The sequence below is a fragment of the Neovison vison genome, chromosome 13 (genome assembly GCF_020171115.1).
Source record: "Neovison vison isolate M4711 chromosome 13, ASM_NN_V1, whole genome shotgun sequence".
NCBI lineage: Eukaryota > Metazoa > Chordata > Mammalia > Carnivora > Mustelidae > Neogale > Neogale vison.
The window spans coordinates 150296709-150322698 of record NC_058103.1 but is presented as its reverse complement, the minus strand read 5'-3'; the positions used below and the strand labels follow the sequence as shown (position 1 = coordinate 150322698).

General features: G+C 54.2%; 1 protein-coding gene across 1 annotated transcript in view; it reads right to left on the bottom strand.

The window, feature by feature from the left end:
• The window catches only part of TMC3 (transmembrane channel like 3), a 35206-nt gene extending 12267 nt beyond the window's left edge, over nt 1-22939 (bottom strand). The window contains exons 1-12 of the mRNA XM_044230070.1: nt 22854-22939; nt 21531-21677; nt 17627-17702; nt 12696-12777; nt 9483-9589; nt 8623-8721; nt 8376-8518; nt 6832-6979; nt 6166-6209; nt 4006-4153; nt 2599-2708; nt 642-720 (exon numbers count right to left, since the gene is read on the bottom strand). Coding sequence (XP_044086005.1) covers nt 642-720; nt 2599-2708; nt 4006-4153; nt 6166-6209; nt 6832-6979; nt 8376-8518; nt 8623-8721; nt 9483-9589; nt 12696-12777; nt 17627-17702; nt 21531-21677; nt 22854-22939 — 1269 coding nt within the window. The remainder of the gene's footprint in view (nt 1-641; nt 721-2598; nt 2709-4005; nt 4154-6165; nt 6210-6831; nt 6980-8375; nt 8519-8622; nt 8722-9482; nt 9590-12695; nt 12778-17626; nt 17703-21530; nt 21678-22853) is intronic.
• Between the last annotated feature and the right edge of the window lie 3051 nt (nt 22940-25990).

Genomic DNA, 25990 nt, shown 5'->3' with positions numbered 1-25990 from the left:
GCCTCTTCTGCCCTGTGAGCCTCTGGGATGGGACGCTCGGGCGCAGAGCGGCGTGGACCGGGACCCCTGGGAACCCCCGGCTCCTCCCTCCCTGCCCCACCCCCGCCGCGTGGGATGCGCTCACAGGCCGGGCGCTTTTCCCTAGGATGGGAGCCGAAACCCCTGTGGGGTGGGATGGGGGATCCACTCCGAGCTGTTCCCCACCAGAGCTCATTTCCTCCCAGTTTGCTAGAAGACTCCCACAGCCTCCCGTCCTTGGATCACCGGTGATCACTGCGGACACTTTGTCCCCCGGCGCTGCGGGGAACGGAGCAGTGCCTCACCCACCGCTGGACTCCGGAGACCCCCGTACTCCTCCCCGCAGGGTCACCCACTCGCCCTAAACCCCGGCCTTGGTTTCTTTACCTTGGACGCGGGGCTAACGCTCCTCTCCTCACCTCGAGACCACCGCAGCTGAGCTGAGTTTGAACGTGATGTGCGGAGCATGATTATGAGCCGTGCGGACGCCCACAAGGCTGGCCCTGGCGTGTGTGCGTGTGCACGCGTGTGCATGTGAACGTGCGTGTACCTGTGTGGGTGTGGGTGCGTGCACGCATGCGTGTGTGCCCTCCTGTGTGGCCGCGGGGCTGGGGAGCACTCACCTCGGGGCTCATGCTGTTGACTTTGTCCAGGAGCGCGATGATCAGGCTGTAGAGGTTCCCCAGGTACAGCACCAGGACCCTGAAAGCACAAGTCCACTTGGAGAGACAAGACCACGTGGGAAAGCTCTGGGGGACACATGTGCCACCCGTCGGGGGGACTCTCAGGGTCCTGCTAAGCCAGCGGCCACCACACTTGGTTTCCTTCAGAATCATGGCGGGGGTGGCATTTAAAAAATACAGGATCCCAGAACCCATTCTGTTACCCTCAGGCTGGATGGGGTCAGGGCACCCCGTTCTCGCCTTCCCCCGAGATCCTGCTGCAGCCCATGCTTGGCTCAGCATTTTAAAATCACTTTGTCAGAGCAAAAGGGTTTGCTGAGGATGCTGGGCACCACGGCAACAGCCTCGGCTCTCCCCTTGATTTCCGGTGGCAGAAGTGATTTTCCAGGCAGGATCTCATTTGACCCTCACGGCTCTGGGAGGCACACGTGATGACAACCCCTGTGGACGGACGAGATTGAAACATGGGGGCAGGGGGCGCGCAGGGCAGCCTCTCAGGTCTGTACAGTTTGCAAGAGGCAGACACCATTCCAGGATCTCGGAGTCTGCTTCTGAAATGCAGGCTGAGCGGGCAGTGGGGCTGTGGACCGCTGTGAGCCGGTGGGAGCCGCTGGCCAGCGGGCCAAGACTTGCTGCCGTCTCCCCGGGGCGGGAAGGCTTTGGAAGCATCCCAGAGTTTCCCAGGACGTAGCTTGCATCTTACTAGAAACATGTCTGGGACAGCGAGGTGGGAAAGGACAGCGGCAGGTTCACCAACAGCCCCCCACGGACACTAAGTGCAAACGTAGGGGGTCAGGAAACCAATACAGGTGGAGGACAAGGAGAGAGCAGCTTTATCCCAAGGACTAGACTCCAAGGTGAAGCTTTGTGTGGCCCCTGGTGCCCACAGGTCCTGACGTTCCATGGGGCAGGGCCGACACCTGTGTGGGAGCGAGCAGAGGGCATCGGGGGCACCGCTGCGGCCGGCCCCGGCTCTCCCCGGGACTCCGTGCACACCCAGCGGGGGCCTGCCCATCTCTGCATTCGGGGTCCCTGAGCCCCGGGCGTGTGCTCAGAAATGCTCCCTGATGCCCCCCCCCAGCCCGCCACCCCCTGCCCGGCTCTCCCATTGCTCTGGTCCTCACTGTCTTGGACAGAAGGGGACACGGGCGGCGGGTGAACTAACTGGAACTTAATGGAACTAAAATAGTACGTCTGGCTGAGAATTAGCCTCAGTCGTCGGGGGCGCGTCTCTTGACGCCCCGTTTCTCCAGTTTTAGACGTGAATGTCGAGAGGAATCTGTGTGGTTGGGTCGCCCTTAGGACAAGTGCGGTCGCAGAACTGATCTCCCGCGGGCGGCCGCCGGTGAGGGAGGAGAGGAGGAAGACGCTCTCCCGCAGGCCAGGGTGGTGCGGAGCCCAGTCGGGACACCCAGGCTGCCGCTGGGGCCGACCCGAATCTCAGCCCGGAGCCACCCAGGGCGGGGGCTTCCGCAGACCCCTGGCTCTTTCTAGTCCTGTTTTCCTGCCTTTGAAAGGACGGTCGGATTTCAGGGAGGGGCCAGACGCCAGCCTTCCCCATTTCTGTAAATAAAGTTGTGAGGGACAGGGCCACCGCCGCCTGTGGACGCATTTCCCTGGGCCACTTTCAGGCCATCCCGTGGGCCCGCCAGCGCCACCTGCTGTCCGGTCCCTGCTGCGACACTCCTCTCCCCCCACCCCGTCCATCGTCCTTCTCCCCTTCTCTCCTGCCGCATCCTGCTTTCCTGTCATCCCTGCGGTGCGTCCCGGGGGAAGCTCCGTGCGAGGTCTGGGGGGCAGTGGGGCCAGCCTGGCTCTCGAGGGACGTGGGTTCCTGGGGGGGGGGGCGGACGCCCGGGGGCCCCCACCATGGGCGCCTCCCACGGGGCGGGCTCACCTTGCCAGCTGGAAGCGCAGCGAGGTCCGCGGGTGGTACCTCTCCAGGGCGGCGATGAGGTCGAAGGCCGAGGGCGCCAGCATGGTGACCAGGGACACCACCACGCTCACCTGCCCGGAGCGTGCGCGCCCACCTGAGTCCCGGCTTCGCGGCCTGCCCTGCCCTCCCTCGCGCCGGCCTCCTGGTCAGCGGGCACTCCGAGGGCGGCACAGAAAACCTCCCCCAAACCCCCAAACAGCCGGTCAGCTGTTGCCCGGAGGCCCCCGCCACTTCGTCCTGGCGGAAACCATCCGGAATCCGAGAGGCTCCCCCCGGCCGCTGAGATGCGGGAGGAGCGGTCCGGCCCCCTCTCCCCCACCGCCCTGCCGTCCCGCTCACGTCAGGTGGCCGACGGAGGGACCCCAACTGTTACGCACAGGGAAGGGGCCGGGCTGGGGGGGGGCTGCAATATTCTTCGTGTGCGTGGAAGAGCGTTATCGAGAGGATTATGCCTGGCTCTGCCATGTCTGCCCTTCCGGTAACTGGAAGAGGACATTTTGCCAGTAACTGGGAGGCGCGAGCTAAAGAAAGAGGGAATTCCTGGATAGACCCTTAAGACCCTGACCTATCTGCAGACACATAAGCACGTCCTCACATAAACCACCTAACTGGCATGAAATACAAGGAGGTCTGGGAAAACGCGACCTAACGCGGCCTCAGATTCTAAACAACCACCGAACGTTGGGGATAAACAAGCATCATGTCCCCTACACGCTTTGCTTTACAAATTTCATGAAGGACGCTCCTTCCCACCTCCGTGGGCGGCGAGCTGGCCTCCGTGGTCCGTCAGCCTTTCAGATCTTTTCAGGAAAAGTGAGCACAGCCGTCTTATTGCAGATATTAAGAATTGTAAGACTGTTCCCAACTCTCCTCTTGGCCACTTCCCGTCGTGGGGATATTCCCATCAACAAAGGGAAGAGCTCTTTTAACAAACCAACATGGTTTGGGAAGCTTTGTTTGTAATTCAGAAAAACAAAAACAGCGTAAGTGTCCGAGAGCTGGCCCACGGTCATCTGTGGCACGTGCCGTGGAAACTGTCCAGGCACTACAGCAGGGGAAGTCTACTTCTGGAAAGGCACCGTGGGGGAACAACCAAGCCGTCGGCAAGACCCAAACACACGCGGTGGGACGCGTGCGGAGGGCCGTGTTGCACGAGAACCTGCCCGATCGGGACCAGTAAAACCGGTCAGCCGGGTCCGGGGGTCGTCCCTCTGGCTCAAAGCCCTTGTAGTTCGTGCTCTAGGAGCAGAGGACTCAGTCCTGCCAGGGGGACACGTCTAGCTAGCCCCCCCTGCGACACAACATGAACGAGAGGGCGGGCTGCTCTCGCATCCCTCTGGGAGGGCACGTGGGGGCGCAGGGCGGTACCTCGTTCTTCTCCCAGAGCGTCAGCTCCTTCCTGGACTGCTCCAGCTTCTGAGACCGGTCCACCACGAAGTAGATCAGGTAGATGCTCCCCGCGAGCGAGAGAAGCACCAGGATGTTGGCAACGACCCTCAGGCAGATGGTCACTGCCCTGCGGGGAGAGGCAGCGGGAGCACGGGTCTGCCGGGCTGCGCTCAGGACCCCGAGACGCACGGATGCCAGGTAGCGACGGGACCTGCCTGCTGTCGCGGGAATCCTTGGCCCCCGAGGCTCTGTGCTTTTCCCTACCACCCCCTCCTCTACCCGGGTCCAAACTCCTCATTTCCTCAGGGAGCCGCAGCCGCTTAAAATCTGACCAGCTACCGCGGGTCGGCCTTGAAGCAGGCGCCATGAACCTGCGCCGTACACAGATTCACGCGGGGGCGGGGGCTGCCGTTGCAGGCTCAGCTCCCGGGACAGGCCCGCGGCGTACGCGCGCATCAGAGCTGTGGTCCGGACGAGCGGGCTCCTGAGCTGGAACGGGGGCTTGCCCGGTCCTTCCTCACGCTGGGGAAATCTCACGGACGCCAACCGGCTGGCCTTTAGGACATGTCACATTGGGTTTCCCCTCAAGCAGAGCCTCAGGCAACGGCCTGTGTGCAAGTACTGTATTTGGGACACGATCCCACAAGGTCTAGGGGCCCGACAAGGGGAGGAGCGGTCCGGACAAGGGTGTGTGGTGGACACGGCCCCGGCTGGAGGCAACGGCAGGGCCTTCTGAGGGAGTGGCAGCTTCATCTCCGCCCACGGAGAAGCAGGGAGGCTTTGGTCATCACTCCCGTCCCTATTGGTCAAAGTTGCCTCCCTCAGCACGAACCCCCGCATTGCCCCCACCGCCCTGATTTGCATGCGTGTGCACTGACGGGGCTGATGGGGATTTGGCGGGTGTCCTGGGGCAGCAGGTACTGGTCAGGGGTGCCGGGGACCTGTGTGTGGGCCCCCCGGGCAGCAGGGCCTAGAGGAACAGGTGGGGCGGGAGGATCTGAAGGGCACAGGAGAGACGGACCATCCTGCCCGCAGAGCCCAAATCTATTCTCTGGGTGACCTTGGGCGGGTCATGACCTCTCTCTACGTGACTCTTGGGCCTTTCCCTTTTCAAGGAGGAAGCTCACTCCCAAAGGAAGAGAGAAGCGTCACCTGGTCTCTCTGCGGAGAGTTTTACCTGAAGAATCGGAGCCCGGAGATGGAAATTCGGAGCGACAGGGAGGCCCATTAATCCCACGCCAGTGCTTCCTCACTCCCTCCTGTCCCCAACCATGCTGCCATGGGTAGGGTCAGGCAGGTCGTGCACTGGGTCTCCGTTTCCCTTCCGCCCTCTGACAAGGCTGGAGCCCATCCTCATTTCCCGCAGGAGGAAGTAGGGCCTGGAAAGGCCAGGGAACTTCCCCAGGTCATGGGAGCTAATGATCAAAGGGGAACTGGAGACCCTCACCCGTGTCCCTGTGGAGAGTCCTTCCAGTCCCACACCCTGCTTCCTCACGGCCCCCTCGCCCCATGTCCGCTGTCTTGCTCCATCAGGTTCTGCATCATGGGAACTGATCCAGGGGGTAAAGAACCAGTGAGGACCTCAGAGGGCAGACGCGGCCATCCCATGAGGACAGGCCACCGTCCCTTCCAGGGAACGGCCCTTCCGTGTCATCGACTCTCTTGCGGAAGGGACTCGCCACACCGAGGCGGTCCTCAGATCCCGGAGCAGGAGTTCCGGTCGGAGACATCACCTTGGAAGGCTTGTCAGCAAGAGCTGGATGCTACTTGTGTCTTATGCCCTCAGGGATCTGTTGCTAAATAGAGTACTTTTGCTTAATTTAGCAAACTAGAAATTGGCACCAAAAATACCTCTTTTATCATCTAAGTGAAAGAAGTCGGTCAGCTTCAGAGGTCTCACACTGTCGTCCATCGATGGACAGAGGGAGGAACCAGTCCCGAGGACCGCTATCTAGCCTTTACCGGCTTCCCACTTACTAGAAGGGATACTAGAAGTATCCCTTACTAGAAGGACCGATTTAAGGAGAAAGAAATCTGCCTGACAATGTGCGGAATGAGATGGAGATGGTCTGGTAAGTTTTACACTGAACTAAAATAGCGCATCAGTGAACGAAGGGAGGCGGGAGGGTCCATACATACAGGTTTTTGCTTTTCTTCTTTTCTTGTTCTTCCAGGATTGCCTCCTTTAAGAAAAGACACAACCAAATTAAACGCTTAGCCTTGCCATTAATCATTAATCTTCAGAAATATTGCACGGTAAGGCATGATTTATTATTTTTAATTGAGATTTTTATTGACATCAGTGTTTTGTCTAACGATAAGTGGATGCAGAAGAAGTCAGGGCTTGGGCAGAGGAGGAGAAAGGGCACATCATTTATGTAAGTGAAATAATCTAGATTTTTTTCCCTCAAAGGGGCAGCATTTAGCAGTCTGGGCTGCTCAGGAGACCCACGTCCCCGGTGTGTCTGGTGACCTGGTCCTCAGAGTTAAAGGCAAAGCTCACGTCCCCAGCATGTTACGTGTGTCTGTCTCCCACAAGTTACCTGTGATATGGTCCCAACACATTATGCAAAGTGTCAAAATATACCAGTTGAAATTTTAGGGGGGCAGAGTGGAAGAATTAAAAGAAGGAGTTTTTCAGTGTCTCCTCCTGTGCTCCATGGGGTTGGTAGTGCCCTGCCCAGGGAGCGCCGGGGTGGGGGGGGGTGGACTGCCGACGCCTGCAGGGGCCCTGTGGCTCCGCAGTGAGGGCCACGGCGTGGTGGCCGAGCCCGGACAGCCCCGTCCCACCGCGTGCCCACTCACCCTGATGCTGTTCACGACGGCCGCGGTCTTGCTCTCGGCGGCCTCTGGGTTGCCGATGAGGTAATCCCAGGCACAGAACACCCGCCAGCAGAAGGTATAGTCCTCACTGGAGGCACTGGCCAGGCTGGTGCGGGAGTTCTTAGCCATCCTGTGAAAGAGGGGCCAGGCCGGGAGCGTGAGAGCAGGGTCAGGCTGGGTCCTGTCTTCCCGGAGCTGCCGCCCATCCTTGCAGGGCCCTGGTGTGAAGGAGACTGAGCGGGCTGGGTTCAGCCCCCCTCATGGGGATACGGCACTGGACGGTTGTGGGGTAAGCCCATTTGGCAAGCAGACTCGATGCTGTGGTGGCCAGGAGGTCCCTGAGTTGTGAGCGCCCGGGGTTGGGGGGTCCAGCCCGTCCCATCTCTGTGCAGTCTTGCTGTGAAATCAAACTCTCCTGGAGCTTCCTGGAGGCCCTGTCCGTGGAGGGGCAGCGACCCCACCTCAGGGCGCCAGTCGGGTCCCTCCAGCCACGGTGCTGCTCAGATGCACCAGAAGGCAGGGCTCTGCACCCCCCTCGGGTGGAAGCTCCCCGTCTTTCAGACGGTCTCTCCCTGGTTATCTTCTCCCTCCATAGTTCTTTGTCCTGAGCCTGCCTCCGTCTGTCCCTAAACTGTAAAGTAGCAAACGGTCTGTCTTGCAGGTGGGGTGTTGAGACCCCCCCCCCACATAGAAGCTAATTGAGAAAGCTTCTTGTGAACCAAAGGCCCCCAGGACCCCGTGTACCTCCTTGGAATTTTGTGGTTTGATGGGGATGATGATGCTAATGGTCTTTTTTTACCCCAAGCACTTATATGTGCACTGGGCTAAGATGCCCCATGGGGCGGGTGATGGAGACACCCAGGGGGAAGCAGACAGAAGCAGCAGGTGCAACAGGGGGAGGGCTCAGAGCCTGCCCATCCGTGCAATAACCAACTCTAATACAGAAGCCCGGAACGTGAGTGCCGGTGGAAACCGGGCCATCTTCGGGGTCAACCTGCCCATTTTACGAACGAGGCCCAGAGAGGGGACAGGAGTTGCCTTAGGTCTCACGGTGGGGATGGTGCCTGAGCCCTGGCCCCCAGCCACTCTGTTTTCCTCCCACTGTGCCTCCTCTCGGTGAGAAACTGGCTGTGCTAACCCCATCACCGCACAGATAAGCCTGGCCTTTGCAGGGCTTGTAGCTAGGTTGCAGGCATACGTACAGTCGAAGGACCACGTTTTGCTCTCTTCAGCCTCTGGTCACTGAGACCACGCTGTGCCTGTCTCTGTGAGCGCAGGGACTAAATCGCCTGAAATTACGCTAGCTGCCAAGCCCACGTGATTCTCGTCTCTCCAGACCCGGCCCAGAACCTGGCACAAAGCAGTGAACGTTGGATACGTGTCGGTTAAAATGAGCATATCTCTTTTAGCCTCGGTCTCCTCATCTGCAGAATGGGTACGGCTACGGCTGACCCGTACACATCACCGACCAGACTGCGATCACTCATACCGTCCCTGGCATATGGAGGGAAGCGGAGTAGCCGTACTTTCTCAAGAGGATGATGAAGCTGTAAGCAAACACGGCCATCCCCACCAGGAAGTAGGCCAAGGGCAGCCGGTAACCAGCCCTTCCGATCCTTCGCTCCCTGCCGTAGTAGCCGTAGAAGAGCACGGAGTACTGCAGGTAACCCTGCCAAGAGAGCGCCCGGCGTCACCTCCCACGCTGGCTTCCGGAACTTCGCCGCCCGTTCAGCCCTCCCTCGAGACAAGAGCCCGGCCAAGCCTCAGCCTCACCCCCAGGGACCAGACGGTGTCCAGGTCCTGTGCAGCTGCCACGTGCTCCTTGGGGATGGTCTTGCTGGCCGTGCTTCCGAAGGGCTGGCCCGCGATGAGCTGGTAGAGAAAACAAGATCCTGTGATCCTCTGGGGCGGGGAGGGGGCCAGAAGAAAAGGGGCGGCGGATGCCCAGATCCCCACGGCCTGGGAAGGCCCTGCATGGCCCGGGTCTCTAGCGGCTGCCTTTCTGTTAGATCCTCACTGAGGGCACAGTCATGCTGCGTGGGCCGAGCTTCCTGCTTGATCAGCCCTCCTGGGTGTCCTCTCACTGGGCTTCTACAGGTGGCTTTCTGAGGTCGCTGGGTTTCTGCACGGGAAATAGCCCCATTTATTTCGTGAGGACGAAGCTTAGCTGAGAAGCGGCTTCCGTGTTATCACGGTGCCGGCGAGCTGGCCCGGATGCCAGACTCCGCCTATCGCCTCCTCTTGCGTGGCCCAAGAGCTAAGAATCGTTTTTGCATTTTTAATGGGTTGGAAAAAAAAAAATCAAAAGCAGAAGAATCCATCAGGACACTTAGGAATGATGTGACAGTCAAACCTGCATCCGTAAATGTCCATAAATAAAATTCGACGGGAACACAGACACCATCATGAGCTCGTGTATCATGTTTCATGCTGCATGGGGGACAGCACGGGTGGGACCCAAAGCCTCCCCTCTTTGCGACCCGGCCCTTCACGGAAGAGGTCGTCTGTGTCCTGCTTGAACGCACGGGTCATCCTTCCCATGAGGATAGTGAGGGCGATCGCTTTACGAGGCTGCACGCCCGTCTCCCATTTCGAACGAAAGGGCCTCTTATTTCCCCCCAACTCGTTCTTACCTCTGGAATGACAATAAAAGCGCCTGTCATTATCGTCAGCACAATATTAATTCCAAACAACCACCTGAGGAATATGAAGTAGGAGGCAACACCAGATCCAAAATGACCTAAAAAAAAAAAAGGCCAGACAATAAGAACAGTGAAACACGGCAACAACGGAATGAACAGTGTAAAATCCGCACAGAGCCAAGTTCTCTGTACCGCAGCCCTGCGATCCTTTGTGTATCAGGACAAAGACGGAGAACGCCGTGATTGTACCAATCGGGGTGATCCTCCCAAATAGTCATTTATGGGGGGGTCAAGAGGCTCATGAGTCTTTCCACGTATAAGCACACAAAAAAGCCCCTAATTTAATCATTTCCCTTATAACACAGTCATCTAAAATACTTGTCAAATTCATATTTCACTTTTGTTCAGAAGAATCAGCATCTTTTGAGAACTGGATATGTGTTTTTTTTTTTTTTCATTTTGTGTCCTTTTGAGAATTTCAAGGATTTCTCTTCGAATTACTTTGTCTTAATTTTTTTACTTGGAAATAGAGCAATTTGCTAAGGGTTAATGTTAGGGCAAACTGGGGGAAGGAATCACAGGGACACTACAACTTTTCTATATAGCTAAACTTTTCTATATATCTATTTTATTCTAAAACAAAGAAAGTGGGGCGCCTGGGTGGCTCCGTGGGTTAAGCCTCTGCCTTCAGCTCAGGTCCTGATCTCAGGGTCCTGGGATCGAGTCCTGCATCGGGCTCTCTGCTCAGTGGGGAGCCTGCTTCCCTTCCTCTCTCTCTGCCTGCTTGTGATCTCTGTCTGTCAAATAAATTAAAAAAAAAAAAATCTTTAAAATAAATAAATAAATAAAACAAAGAAAGTGTATTCGAGACCAAATGTGAACTAAGAAACTAAGGGATCCTCAAGATTAGATGAGGACGTGAGTGATTTGTACCATCCTTAGAAAAAGAAACCTTTTGAATTTTTACTTCAAATTTAGTTTATGTTTATCATAATAAACAGAAAAATGCAAAGCTATCACAAGGAAAACCAAAAATTACCTATTCTGAGCCCACTAACTTAAAATCACTACTAGAATGACTTTCTAGTAAACTTTTAGTGTGCCCCCCCATTCTTATTCTGTATGTATAGATCTTGGGTATAAAATCAGCATCTCTTGGGACGCCTGGGTGGCTCAGTTGGTTAAGCAGCTGCCTTCGGCTCAGGTCATGATCTCAGGGTCCTGGGATCGAGTCCCACATCGGGCTCCTTGCTCAGCGGGGAGCTGCTTCTCTATCCCTCTGCCTCTGCCTGCCTCTCTGCCTGCCTGTGCTCGCTCACGCTCTCTCTCCCTCTGTCTCTGGCAAAAAAAAAAAAAAAAAAAAAAAAATCAGCATCTCTCAACGATATGTATCTTGAGTTTTTAGTATATTGTACGTGTTTTCTCATGCAAAAAATATTCTATAAAATAAATTTTATTGTTTCTTCAACTGGATTTTCCATAATTTATTTAACCTGCTTGAGACTTAAGTCTCTGACTTTTCGCTAGGTAGAGGATTCACTAGGGTAATTAAGTCTGCAGTAAATAATTTCCCTCCAAGGGCAGGTTTCCTAGAAGCAGAGCCTAAGGGAGGGACCCCACTCTGGAGAAAGGGAGTGGGGAAGGGGGTGGGAGGAAGGAAGAGGCAGGGCAGGTGCAGGGGGGAGAGCTGAAGGGTCAGGGTCTCTGCGGGGACCTGGCTTCTCCAGATCCCATGGGGAATCCCAGAAGGCAAATTGCACAACACAGTTGGTCCACTTTGCACGAGGACCCCGACTTGACTCCCCCTTGCTCAGGCCCTCCCTCCCTCTAGGTCCTCCCTCGGCCCCCCGGGAGGTGATGTGAGCCCAACTGCTGGAACAGTGCAAGCCCAGGACCATTCTCCAGGAAAGGGGACAGCGGTGAGTCACAGCATTGACACCCAGCACAGCCAGGAACAGCCTGACCAGCCAGGAAATCTGGGTGGGGCCCCCACTGGGTCCTGGCGCGCTGCTTTTGCTGTCGTTGTTAGGGAGTGGGAGGGTCTCATCAAAGAGCACAAACATTAGGAAGGCTTTGGTTACAAATGGTACCTTTCTCCTAGAAATGCCCGTTCCAATGTGCATTCCCACCCACTGTGTAGGAAAAAAAAAATAAACTGCTAACTTCCATTGAAATGCTGAAAATTGTGTTCTCTTCGTTTGTGGGCTTTTAGCTTTGTTGTTCTCGGTATGCACGATTTCTTCTACAGGTCACTAGACACAGGGCTCCTTTCCTTGATGTCCTCCTCTCCTCCCTCAGACAGAGAGAGCCACTGTTGCTTCCTGTAATTCCGAGCGGCTCCCTATCTCCTATAACAGCTCCCAGAGCCTCACAGTGAAGGGTTTCACTCCAACAGAGAAACCACCTGTTCCAGAACCATCTATGATGCTATGCTCCACTTTCCACGGCTCTAGGGTTTACAATGTGCTTGAACATTTCTTATGCAAGTTCATTTGTGTTTTTCTTTGTAAAAAGATTTTTTTTAGGTGAGTCTTTTGGATGGGCTTCTTCTGGGTACATCTCAACCATCATTTCACGGAGAACAAACAAATTACACGAGATTTCTCCTGGAATTGCATGAAACTTACAAACTGACGGAATCCACAGCTTCACATCTTATGTCCTCCTGTGTCTCTTCACAGGTTTTTAAACACCCCGTGGCCCAGTTTTCCAGTTTTCTTCACTGTAGGCTCACTGTTGGGTTTATCCCTGGCCTCGTTCGCTGTGCGTTATGGTGTATGTGCTGTGTGTACACGTTCGTGACTACGCTGTGAACGTGACTTACTTATTTCTCAGAACATGCTCTCGGGGCTGTCCCTATGGCGTCTGAGAAGACGCGGACTGCTGCGGGTTTGCTTGGCCGTGGCTCACACAAGACCCTCCCACTCTCCTGCGGCTTCTCAGCGGATGCTTCGGGGTCCGCGCCGGGTCGACTTCGGAAGGAAAGGCCGGGACAGCAGAGCCGCAGGGATGTGGGGCCGCTGCCGTCCAGCGGCCGCGGTGGGACAGATGTCTTCCATCCCCCACGGTCCCACGTCCAGCCGCGCTCCACATCATGTCCGCGTGGCCCCCGTGGCGACTTGCGGGCACCGGGACGCCCGGCCCCTCCTTCTCAGGCCACGGGCACCCCATCCCCGCCACACTCCTCCGAGCGCCCACACTTACTCTCAATTTTCTTTATCCTCATTTCCCAGGGAATGAAGATGACCATGAAGTTACAGGCCAGACGTGCAAACTTCCGCCAGAGCTGCAAAGGAGAGAGCAGGGTTAGAGAACTTCACAGCGGTCCACGCGGCAATGACCCTGGGATGCTAGGTCCCGAGTGGGGCACGGGCTCCCACACACACTGTCTGATGCCTTTAATCACGCCTCTGCAGGACTCTGGGCAATACGAGGGCCAAAGCAGCCTCCTCGTCTCCTCTGTGCAGGAGGCCCCTGGTTCGGGCTCTGAGCTGTGCTGTCTGTACGAGGCGCTCACGCTCCAGGGTCGCACCTGCCTTATTCCTCCTGTTCCTGCTCTGGGCATGAAAACAAGTACCCAAACTTACTTGAGGAATAATGTCCAAAGGCCCCCATTTGACCCCGCTCCAGGAGTGGGGTCCAGGAATCCACGTGACCAGCAAACTGCCCCCGGGATCACGGTGCCTTGTTTGGGGGACAAGGAATCTAGAACAGTCGCTGAATGAGAGACCGTCGTGTACCTCCCGTCCCGCGACCGTGTCTGTCTCCCACCCTCGCTCCTGGCCACTGCTGCCAGTGGTGAGATCTGGAAATTCATCTCGTGTGTTTAAGATGCATTTGCCAAGAGTTCAAAATCCTTATTTTTCTTTCTTTTTCCTCCAAGGAGAATAAAGCAGAACGTGTCCTCACCGGGTCAGCTCCCCACAGTATTGGCGAGCTGCTCGTTCTTAACACACAAACAATCTGGGTTCGTGTTGAAAGCCAATGATCTCATTGCCGAAGGAAAGCTCGCAAATGCGATTACAGCATTCCGAACCCAGAGACGCCACGTGGTCCTGAGGCAGATGCGCGCGATACTGTCCTTCGGGAATGTGTCTGCTCAGGCCGGAGCGGCTGCTTGTAAATGAGAAGCTGTTCGAGTTTTATCAGACGGCACAACTGCTCTTCCTCCGAGCCGGATTCCAGACCCAGCTCAGACCTAGCCACACCCACGGAGTTTCTCCCGGCTTCTCCGGAGAGAGGACTAGATCCTTCTCCCTGTAAACCCCCCACATGGAAACCCTGTCACGTTGATCACAGCCTGCCTCCCGTGGCGGGATTTTCCCTGTGGCGCACACGCTGTGGCACGCAGGGGACACCAAAGCCTTTGCTCTTCCATGCCCTGTAGCAAGCAGAAGCAGGGGCTCAGACACCCGTGGGGGTGGGTTTGGCGTTGGAGAACTCTGAGTCTCTAGCCCACTGCGAATGACGTCCCAAAGAATCAGGGGTCCCGCGTGGGGGCCTCACACCGGAGTTCCAGCTCCACTGCTATCCTACTGTGCGAAAAGGGATTTTCTTTCTTTAGGATTCAATTTCCTCGTCTGCATGAGAAGCAGGATTCCATCAGAGGTAGGCAGAACTCCTCTTTCAGTTTAAATTTTAGTTAAATTTCAATGAGAATGTCAGTGCCAGGAACACACTAACGCGGAGCAATTTTTGGAGGTAAGAGATGCAAAACCTCCTCCCCTGCCCTTTGGGCTCATGCAGGAAGTGGGGGGCCTCCAATGCAGCTCCTACGGCCCTAAACCCTCAACGCTCACGCTGTGAGGCAAGACTACTCTAGCTTCCCACAGGAGCTTCCTGGAGGTAGATGAGATGGAAAAACGTGATTTGTTGATGGCAAGACTCAGTAAGGCAGGGAAAACACACTTCTCTGCTGTTTGCCCCGCATCTCCAGGGAAAGCCCTGGAACTCTGAAACAATTTGAGATTTTAAGAGCAATGCAAAGACAAAACAAAAGCTGGGCTTGGAATAAATAGGTCTTAATTGTGGGCTTGGGCTACTGGCTATCAGAAAGAATAAGCTCGTTCTTTCCTTTTTGGGATGGCCTGTACATATTGGAATAAAGATGCTCTAACAACACATACTACAGTTCGTGAAAAATGAGTTCATTCAGAGCATGTACCGAGCACCTACGTTGTGTTTCCAGTACCACGATTGCAAACGGACAAGACAGCTAAGATGTCAGCTGCTGCACAGCTAACGTCCAGGTAGAGAGGGGGAAGCAGTGGACGAGTCAGTGCCACAGGGGGACATGGTCCATCAGGAGGAGGAAAACCTCTTCTAAACAAGGGGATCAGGAGAGGTCCGTGTGGGGAGGTCACATGTGAGCTGAGGCTTGAGAAAAGGAATTGATGTTTCAAGAAAGAATAAGTTGGTAGAGAAGCTGTCCAGGAGGGCAGGGCAGCCCAGTCACATCTGTGAGTTAGCACAGATGTTAAAACTGTGCTGGGCGTTTTACAGTAGAGGATGGAGGACAGGGGAGGGGGTGAGATCTAATAGGTAAGCAATGGCCAGATCAGGTGGGTCACGGGAAGGACTTAGATTTAATTCTTGGTGTGATGAAAGCGCATCTATGTATCTGTGTATCTGTCTGTGTATCTATCTGTGTATCCCTGTATCCATGTATCTGTGTTTGTATCTTTGTATCTCTCTCTCTCTCTCATCTACCATTATTTTAAGTAAGGGCTGGCGTGAGCAGGTCACTGTGGAAGAGCCTGGACAGCAGGAGACGGTACGTGGAAGCCGGGGGACCTGCCAGGAGCTCACGGAGTCTATATACCATCATGGGCAGGTGCCCAATCGCATCACGAAGGCTCTTGGGAACGGTGACCTCCTTCATTGGTATCGTGTGAGACACAAGGACACAGACTACTAGGACCAGAAGGAACCTTGAGAATCAAACATGAAAGCCAACGTCAGAGCAGGGAACCAATGGCAGAGGGACCTGGGTGTCCTGACTCGTGCCGCTGTGGCTCCTCCGACCCCAGTGGTCCCACACACTCACGCTGGTTTCCTTCAGAAGCACAGACACGCGCTGGTGCCGAAGGGAGACTGTCCCTAACGAGCTGGAGTCGAGTGGAGACCCACGTGAACGGGGGGTGTGGGCTGGAAACAGGGGAGGGCTCCCCAGGATGCCTTGTGCGGCCGCTCTGAGTGGGGACGGGGATCTCAGTGCTGGGGGTCACGGAGAATGGGGAGCTCACAAAATTTCTTATTTGGAAAATAGTTAATCGTCTTCGGGGTATAAACCGAGGACGATACACAGACGGGCTGCAGGCAGTACGCCGCTGGCTAGACGCCTTCGGATTTCTCTACCCAGCAGCGGGAGCAGATGCTGGTCCCCAGCAGTTCATATAAAAATATAGCATTTCCAGTGTAAAATAAGGTGGAGAAACAGAGTTCTGAATGTGGGGTGGGGGAGGAGCACAGTGTGAAGACACCGGTCTTTCTGTGACCAAAAGTGGCGGTAACTTTCACTCTGATGTACGACAGTTTGCCTAAACCCAACAGAAGGACCTTCCAGTTTCCCCAAGTGTTTTCCCACAGCATTTCATACTACGCAGGGAAAAAAAGGAGGGAGCACATATGCTAATTATTCAAAAGATAATTTTGTTTTCTGTATTTCATCTGTAAGCCACATCATCGTGGGGCGGGCGTGGGCAGTCATGGGTAATCTTGGTCCTAGGACTAGATTCGAGTTTTTAGGCAGGGTCTGAAGAAAACGAGGGGACAGCCAGGGCAGAACCTTGGGGATCCTTTGAGATTTTATAATTTTTCAGGCATGTAAAATTTGTGGTCAGCTTCAAGGAAAACTTCAGGAAGAACACTTTTTGTTTCAAAAATCTGAAAAGGGCATTTGTCAGCTTTTGTCTGTTAAAGTATAACAAAGTTTAAAAAAATACAATATCCAGTATTTGAAAGAATATTATGAAAATCATAAACTTGTCATGTATGGCAAGATCAACTATCAAGGGTTGAACAATCACTTATTAATATTTATCAAGAGCCAAAAAATGACATTTTTTATAGTGATTATATTTCTGGCATTTATCCTAGGAGAGAAATTTTAAAAGATAGGAAAAGGGGGCGCCTGGGTGGCTCAGTCTGTTTAGTGTCTGCCTTCGGCTCAGGCCATGATCCCAGAGTCCTAGGATCAAGCTCCAAGTCAGTGTCCCTGCTCAGCGGGAAGCCTGCTTCTCTCTCTGCCCCTGCTTCTCCCTCTGCCTCTCTCCCTGATCATGGTCTCTCTCTCCCTCTGCTTGTGCTGTCTCTCTCTCAAATAACTAAAATATATATTTTAAATAAACAAATAAAAGGTCGGAAAAGCAATATGTGCAAAGATAGTCTTTGCAGGGTTAGTAATGATAATGAAAAACTACAGACAACCTAAATATTCAGCAGCAGACAAATAACTAATTAAGTTAATATGCATTTGTCTGTCATGGAAAATGATAGGAGCAACATGGAAAAATCCTTCTGTTATGTGTGGGGTTAAGTGAAAAAAGAAGAAAGAGAAAGGCTTGTATACTACACATCCTCTCCGTGAAAATTATATATTCAGTGACTGGAATGTGAGATTTTAAAAAAAGATACTAAGGGCATGTTTTTTCCTTGCCTTCTAAACATTTATGAAAATTATTGTAGCATCTCTCCAAACAGATAACTTCAATATATACTAAAAGTTAGTTTTAAGGAACTGAATGGAAAAAATAACAAACAAAAACCTTAGCATTGGATTATAAAGTGGGCGTTGGGATAGATCTGGAACGTTCTCATTGCAAGATGTGCACTGAAAAAAAACAAAACAAAACAACAACCCCTACACGTATGGATGGGAGCATGTCATTTTCTCAAGGGAGGACGCCCTTTCTCGGATGAGCTAGGCTGCCCCAGGCCGTGTCCCATCGGTAGGTGACCGCGTCCGGGACTAAGCTCCGGGTTCTGGGACACGGGGACCTCGCAGCTCGCAGCACTTCCCTGCGGCTGCTGTGACGGCCGCTGCGGCCCGTGTGCAGTGACAGAGCCGCGGCTCGCAGCGTCCGGCCCCAGGACCACAAGCGGGCGTGGGGGTGTCCGCGGACGCAGGCTCTCACCTCGGCGCCGGCTGCTTGGTAGCCGCGGGTCCTGGTCAGCCGCCCTTCGAACTTCAGCACAATCTCCTTCGCTCGCCTGAGAGGACAAAACCACGCCAGTGAGCACAATCTTACCCAATCTTACCCCACCGCTATCTTGGCTGAATGGGCGAACGTGCGACAGGAGCGGCCAAAGGGCGAGGGAGAAGCGGCCACGGCAAGGCGAGGCTATGCAGGTCGGCAACTCGTTCCTTTCCTGACCTCCAGCAACCAGAAAGCGCTCTTAAAAAATGCTGAGTGAAATCAGTCAAGCACAGAGACACAAGTATATGGTTTCACTTATTTGTGGAGCATAGCAAATAGCATGGAGGACAAGGGGAGATGGAGAGGAGAAGGGAGTTGGGGGAAATTGGAAGGGGACGTGAACCATGAGAGACTATGGACTCTGAACAACAATCGGAGGGTTTTGAAGGGGCGGGGGTGGGAGGTTGGGGGAACCAGGTGGTGGGTATCAGAGAGGGCACGGATTGCTTGGAGCACTGGGTGTGGTACAAAAACAACGAATACTGTTACGCAGAAAAGAAATTAAAAAAAAAAACTTTCTGAAAAAAAATGTAATGGATTAAATTCTTAGAAAATGATGACTCAATGATGAAATGGGTTTCAATGAATTTCTTAAAGCCCTTCCCTGATTGTTGCCTGGGAATCAATCATGAGCAGGTAGGGGCGGGGAGGGGGGTTCCTGGCAGCAGCCCTGGGGGCCTCACCCCTCCCCTAACCTCAGCAGCCTTCCTCCTGCAGCCTCGTCTCTGGAAGTGAAAGTCAGATCGAGACTACGAGTCCTGCCTCGAGGAAAGGGTGTTGTCTACACGGCCACAAAGAACCCGATTCAGCCTACACCAACTACTAGCACGCTAACTGACCTCCTCGGTGGGCTGATCCTTGAAATGCACTGAATTTACTGGGATAAGTGGTTCAATCCACACCTACAGGAGTAGCCGGATTAGACAATTAACGTCAGCACCCGTGGGAGGGACAGCAGTCAAGGACGCTTAGAGGTGAAAGTCACTTTCAAGGCGACCTCCTGGACACTGAGCTGATGAGCCCTCGTGATGGGTGGCCAGCCCCCTCCACTTGAGTATGCTCAGTGCTGAAGGGCTTTGTTCTTGGAGCCCCTCGGTCTCGAGTCTGCCCCGTTCATGCAAGGGAGGTCTTACATGTGCACCCCAATAGCCTCTTAGCAATACCCACCGCGGCTGAGCCTTTCCCTAAGAGACGCAGGAATGAGCGGACTCCCTTCCCCCGAGTGAGACGTGAGCTCATCAGAGTGCTTGCTGGCTTTGGGGGCGCTGTGCCCTCCCTGCCATCATCCCAGCTCCGCGGCCTTGCCCATGCCCTGGCTTCATCCCGGTCAGAACCAAAATTGCAGGCGAGGATGAGGGTTGACGTCCTACCCTGCCCGGCAGCTGAAAGGCAGAGACCTCTACAAGCGGAATAATTTGTTTCATCTCACTGTCTACAATTTTCTTCCTGCAAACATTTTCTGCGCCCTGACTTGGGTCAAGCAGAGCAGGACAAAGAGATACATAGACAGGGTCGCTGCACAGAAAGAGCCCCTAACTAATAGGGTGAAGGGGTCCCGAGGTGAGAGTATTGGGAGATAGTGGCGGCGGCGTTTAGAGTATGAGCGAGGGTGGGCCTAGACCTGTGCTACCAGGGCGGACGACCTCCCCCAGACCTCCACACAGACCCATGTTGACGTAAGGGTCCCACCCACTTGCTTCCCTGCGAGGGCCATGAACCAGCGCCATGCCCTCCCAGACAGGTGTCTGTCGCTCCAGACTCAGCGAGGGCTCCCTGCTTTCCTCGGCGTCAGCCCCCCTCGCTGGCTACCCCCGCGGTCAGGCTTCAGTGGTCACCATGCTTTCCAGATGCCTCAGCAAGTCCAATGAGGGAGGCATTGCTCCAGTAGCTTCTCAAGGTGATGAAGGAGGAGACGTGGGGACCAGGGGGTGATAAACGGAGGTGCTCAGAGGACGAGCCTCCTCCGGGAGCCTGACTGGTGGCCCAGGAAAACTGGGGGGAGGGGGGCCCTGTCACCAGGCTGAGCCCCTGGCCAGGCATCGGCCCCGAAGGCCTGGTTTGCCCTTTTGATGGGACAGTTATCATTCGCTGTGCTCTGCCTGCAGGTTGAAAAGACTCAGTCTCATACTAATAATTAATGATCATTAATTACTAATTAGTAATTACTGATTACTCCTTTTAGGCAGTGATCAGGAATCAGTAGGAGCATTTCTGCATGATTCTTAAAAATTCTGGGGGCACCTGGGTGGCTCAGTGGGTTAAAGCCTTTGCCTTCGGCGCAGGTCATGATCTCGGGGTCCTGAGATCGAGCCCTGCATCGGGCTCTCTGCTTGGCAGGGAGCCTGCTTCCCCCTCTCTCTCTGCCTGCCTCTCTGCCTGCTTGTGATCTCTGTCTGTCAAATAAATAAATAAAATCTTAAAAAAAAATTTGGATACAACACACTATTTTTTTTTTTTTTTTTTTTTTGGTTTTAGGATAAATTGTCCCCATGATTCTTTCGGCTGAGTTCCAGTATTTCAATAGAGCATTGGAGTCAGGGTCAGAAAGTCTGGCTTTAAATAAAGCTCAGGGCCAGCTCTCAGAGGCTGTGTGTCCTGGGGTAAGTCACTTCACATCTCTGAGAATCAGTCTTCCATCTGAAATTGCCATCCTCGCCCAAGGGAACACACACAGGGTGGGAGCCGACAGCAGACAGGGAGGGTTAGCCAGAAACTGCTGAGACTAGAAATGACAGGTGCCCTCAGCCATCTGCTGAGCCAAACCCGGGGGCCCGCTGCGTCTTGCCTACCGGGGAAGCCAACAAAGCCATGATCTGATGGGAGACAAATGGGAAGCCTGAGGGGCTGTGTGCTTGGCATCGGGAAAGGGGCGCTAACGAGCTTCCGATCCTGTCTCTGTGGGGCGCCGGATCAGTGGGGCTGCTGCCTGTCTCTCCAGGAAGGCCCGTTTGACAGGTCAGAGTAGCTCATTAAGACCATGCAGTGAACTCCCTCTGCCCCGTCCATCAGGCCCCGGGGGCGGGGGCGTGACTTCCACATACCCGAGACAGTGGGGGCACGGTCGCTGCTCAGCCGGTTAACCTCGGACCTCTCTGTGGATCTCAAACTTCAGTGAGTGAAAGAATCCACCTGAATGTGTGTTAAAAACACGGGCCCGTCTCTCCCGCACGTTCTGATGGGGCAGCTCTCAGGGCCGTCTGGGGTTCTGAGTGTTCAACACACACCTGCTTGCCTAACAGGGCACGGGTTTTGGAAGCAGGTGGCAGGTGCCTTTCTGCCCCATCACCTCAACTTTAAAGAGAAAGAAAGTGGCCGAGAAATTAAGAGAGCGACCCAGCGTCGCTCAGCTGAGGACTGGGAGGTGGCGGTCAGCTCCCGGCAGCCCAGCGGCCGCTCCTCAGCTGTTCCGGGTTCTCTCTCGGATTCCTAGTGCGACTCGGTAGCATGGTTTTCTGGTTTCCCATAGAGTCTGGCTCCCCCCAGAGGGAGTAACCGCCCGGCAGGGGGAATTACTGTTTGTTTCCCTCCCGGCTTATAGACTTGTTAGGGTATCTTGTGCACCTGCAGACACGATGCGAAAATCTAGTGTTTGAAAGGAGGTAGAAAACCACCAATTCCATCAACACACACACACACACACACACACACACCCCAACCCAGACACACGTACACAGACCCTCGCAGAGACCCTGGCCACCCTGAGGCCCTGTGACGTCTCTGAGTCAGGTCGAGGCGCCTGCCCCTCTCACGTGGGTCTCTGTGCTCGTCTCCGTGGGCAGCTCAGGGCGTTTGCGTGGGAAGCGGATTCGCAATAATCAAAAACGGCCGCCGTAGCCCTCACCTCAGTGCTCCCAGCTTCTGTCCCATGGTCCAGGGTCTGCAGCGAAGGTTCGCCATGAGATCCTTCTGGAACTGGATATTCTGGAAGATCTGTTCCGGATCAGCGCTGTCCCCTGCCTCCTCAGCATTAAAGCTGTCATCCAGGTTGCTGCATGGATCGGAGCATGAAGGAGGAAATCTGATTAGTGCTGTGGCTTCCAGCAAAGCGCTTGCCCGGGGCACGGTCAGCCCCTCGCTGCCCCAGGGTCGTCTGTCTGAGGTTTGTACATGTCGGGGGACAGGGACCCAGGGAGGCAGAGGGAGAGTTTGGCAACCTTGGGCAACCCCAGAAGGACACCCATCGGACTCTGCGGCTTTGATGGGTCGATGAAAGAAAACAGTTTCCTTGGACGTAAGGTGTCTTCAGAGGACACCACAGAAGGAGACAAGAGGGCGCTTATGAGCAATTCCTGAGCAGCCGCATCTCGGATGGGCGACCTCTGTTTCAGGCCGATGGAGATCATCCGCTCATTTCAGAGACCGCGCTCCTCCTGTCCCCCAGCTCTGGAGGCAAAGGAAAGCAGAGCCACGCGCTGCCCTCCAGAGACCCTCCCTGCGTGCCCACTTCCATTCTCGCAAACCGCGACGGTGGAGGCAGAACGGCCGGCAGCGTCTAGAAGCGAGACTGCAGCCGAGCCGGTTTACGTGGCAGATGCCGCAGGGCAAGAGTTCCCGTGTAGGGGAACCGTGTTCCCCATGTAGACGCACCTGTTCCCGGGGACAACGAACGTGTTAACCCGACGACGGCTGATCAGCACCAGGGAGTGTTGTGGTCTTTGCTCAACAAGTGACACAAAACCGTTCCTTTGCTTTTCCCTGGTTCCGACGGTTTTTACTTAGAGGAGAATTTTCTCCAGTTTCTCCAAATTAATGGAGGTTTTAATATACCTTTGTAAATATCTAACGGATTCGAACAGCTCCTCCCCCACCCCCTTCTTCCTAGCCTGAAGCCCTCTCCGACAGACACCTCGTTTACTCTGACGGATGGGTTCCGGCTCTCGCTTGACGTTGCCGACCGAGTCACCAGAGGGGAAACGGAGAGTGCACGCCCGTGGGCTCGGCCAGCCTGGGGTAGCTTGGGTTCGGGTCCCCCGGGCAATGAGCAGGTGGCCAGCCCCGCGGTACAAAAGCCCGGAGAAGGGAGTTTCTGGGTCCGTTCTGAAGGCGCAGGGACTGGGTTGGGGGCTCTGTCCTTGGGGCAGCTGCAGCAAGGCTCTGGGGACTCGGGCCCCCCTTCCGCCACACACCTGCCTTCTCTGCGGGCGGAGGGCGGGGACCCACTCACCTGAGCAGCAGAGACTCCTGGTACAAGCAGTGCTGGCCTGTGTTCCTCCGGCTTCGGTGGCGCGGACATGCCTTGGAAGCTTTCATGGGGGTTGACCTGCTGCCAGTGACCTCTGGGGTCGGCCTCAGGGGTCCGCTCCCGCCACGGAGGAGGCTTCTGCTGGGGAGCTGCTCCGTGCTGGTCCTCCGGTTCTCGGGAGCAGGAGTGCGCGTCTGCAGCGAGTCCCCTGCCAAGGAGGCCCGTGTGCATATGTAATGCGAAGGTGGCCTCGGCAGCCCAGATTGGCTGGAGTCTGGGCAGACGAAGGCGGGAGGCTTGGCCAGGCTGAGCGGGGGAGCGCTAGGTGCTGCCCGGATCCGCACGTCTGTGACCCTCGCACCCAGTGGGGCTCTGCGCGTTGCAAACTGCCTTTTGTCTCTTTCCGTGACCGGTGCTCAGGAAACAGAATGCAGGCACAGATGTTTTTCCTTGCTCTCTCGTGTTTACCACTCAAGAAAGAGGCTTGCAGTAAGAACCTGGCCTGTGCTCGCATGGCAGAGTCCAGGAGAGGACTTAAATTTTTTCTCAGCTTCCTTTTTCCGCTTGGACAGAAGCCGAATCCCCCCTCCTCCCCACCCTCCCCGCCCAGGTTGCAGCTTGAGCACTGCCTCCTCCCAGCCTGGACCCAGGGGTCGCCGACCTTCTGCCCTCTCTGCTCTATTTCCATCTATTCACTGTCCCCCCCAACATCGTTTATAAGCGTATTTCAGAAATAAGGATGCGCCCCCCAACTATTTCAGCGTGATATGGACAAGCCTCAAAGTAACGTTTTCTTACAGTTTACATTTTCTAAGTGTGGCCACGTTAATCAGCAGGATAATCCTACTGAGGCGTGGGGTGAGGAGGCCCCTGGGCTCCTAGACAAGAACTGGAGAGAGCGGAGGCCCACGCCGGGTTCTGAAAACAGACTGCTGCTGCTGGAAGAGGGGGTACCCCGGTCGGGCTGCTCCCGGGGGACACATCAGCGGCTTTCCTAGGTAGAAAGGGACCCAGTCCCCTTCCCCACCACACGTCCCCTCTCCAGTCATTCACCGGGATTCTCTACTGAAACATTTCTCCCGAAATCCAGGATTTTCCCACCGTTTCATGATATAAAACCCTATTTTCTGATTGACACACACAACGGCCTGTTGGCAGTTTGGACTCACGGAACAAGAAGGCGCAGGACTGGAACAGAAAGGTCCACTTCTGCGGAGCAGCCCGCCTGGTGCCCTAGAGACTCAGCACGCGGAGGGAGAGATGAGCAGGCGGGGGTCCGCAACCGGGGAGAGAAAGAGACACATCCTTGGGCAGCTCTAGGTAAGGGGCTGGGCACAGGCTGCTTTCTCCCTTGTATGGATTCCTCTGTTGACTCATTAGCAAGTCAATTGGATTGTTGTTGTTTTTTTCTTTTAATTGAGATAGCTCTTTAAAGTCTGCCCCAGGCTGGAGGGCCAAAGGCAAGCTGGAGCCCTAGCCAGGGTCCTGAGGCTCAGGGACAGTCAGAGGGGGTGCTAGACCTAGAGCTCAGGGCAGGGGAATGAAGCAGAGGCCAGTGCTAGAGCAGGTCCCCGGTGGGGAGGGGGTACTGGGCTGTGAGACCAGATCGCCTGTCTGCCAGTTTCCCCGGGGCCATGTGGTCTGATGCTCTGTTTGGGAACACTGCACAACATCTGCGCTTGTCAGACCAACAAAATAGTGCACGTAATACAATTATTTCTACCCAACCCTCTCCCCCACCTTCTTCTGCTTCTTCTTCTTCTTTTTTTTTTTTTTGCATTCTTTTAGAGATCTTTACCTAAGGGATTATTTCTGAGCATTTCAAAGATGTTTTTAATCCTACTTTTTCTGAAGGTCCTTCTGCATTAACATTTTTTTTTCCCAATTTATTTATTTTCAGAAAAACAGTATTCATTATTTTTTCACCACACCCAGTGCTCCATGCAAGCTGTGCCCTCTATAATACCCACCACCTGGTACCCCAACCTCCCACCCCCCCGCCACTTCAAACCCCTCAGACTGTTTTTCAGAGTCCATAGTCTCTCATGGTTCACCTCCCCTTCCAATTTACCCAAATTCCCTACTACTCTCTAACGCCCCTTGTCCTCCATGCTATTGGTTATGCTCCACAAATGAGTGAAACCATATGATAATTGACTCTCTCTGCTTGACTGATTTCACTCAGCATAATCTCTTCCAGTCCCGTCCATGTTGCTACAAAAGTTGGGTATTCATCCTTTCTGATGGAGGCATAATACTCCATAGTGTATATGGACCACATCTTCCTTATCCATTTGTCCATTGAAGGGCATCTTGGTTCTTTCCACAGTTTGGCGACTGTGGCCATTGCTGCTATAAACATTGGGGTACAGATGGCCCTTCTTTTCACGACATCTGTATCTTTGGGGTAAATACCCATTTTGAACATCTTTGTCTCTTCCCCGCATAGGTATGTGTACGGATACGCGTGTGTGTGTGTGTGTGTGTGTGTGTGTGGGTGTGTGTGCATGCACATTTTAAGATTTTATTTATTTATTTCATTTTTTAAAGGTTTTATTTATTTACTTATTTATCAGAAAGAGAGAGAAAGGGAAAGAGAAACAGCATGAGCAGGGGGGCAGCAGAGGGAGAGGGAGAAGTAAGCTTCTCACAGAGCAGAGAGCCTGATGCGGGACTCCATCCAGGACCCTGAGATCATGACCTGAGCCGAAGGCAGACGCTTAACCCACTGAGCCTCCTGGGTGCCGCGACTATTTATACATTTTTCAGTTTTAATATAAATGTGCATCTCTGACTTTCCATTAGGTTCATATCTAAAGCAATTTCCATGTTATTTTTCAATTGTTTGTGGATGTGTTTCACCAATATTTAGCGGGTATTCTATTTAGAACATGAAAGACTCAAAGGTTGTGCCGTTTCTCAAACATCATGTTATCCTCCACGTGTTTTTGTTTGTTTGTTTGTTTGTTTGGTTTGGTTTGGTTTTGCCACCAATGACTTTTGGGCTTTTCCCATCATTTTTTTCAGAATTAGTTTTCCAGAAGTGAACTGACTGGATCAAAGGAGTATCATTACAAAATTCTGTCATGTTGTCAAACTAAAGTTGCTCTCTTCCCCTG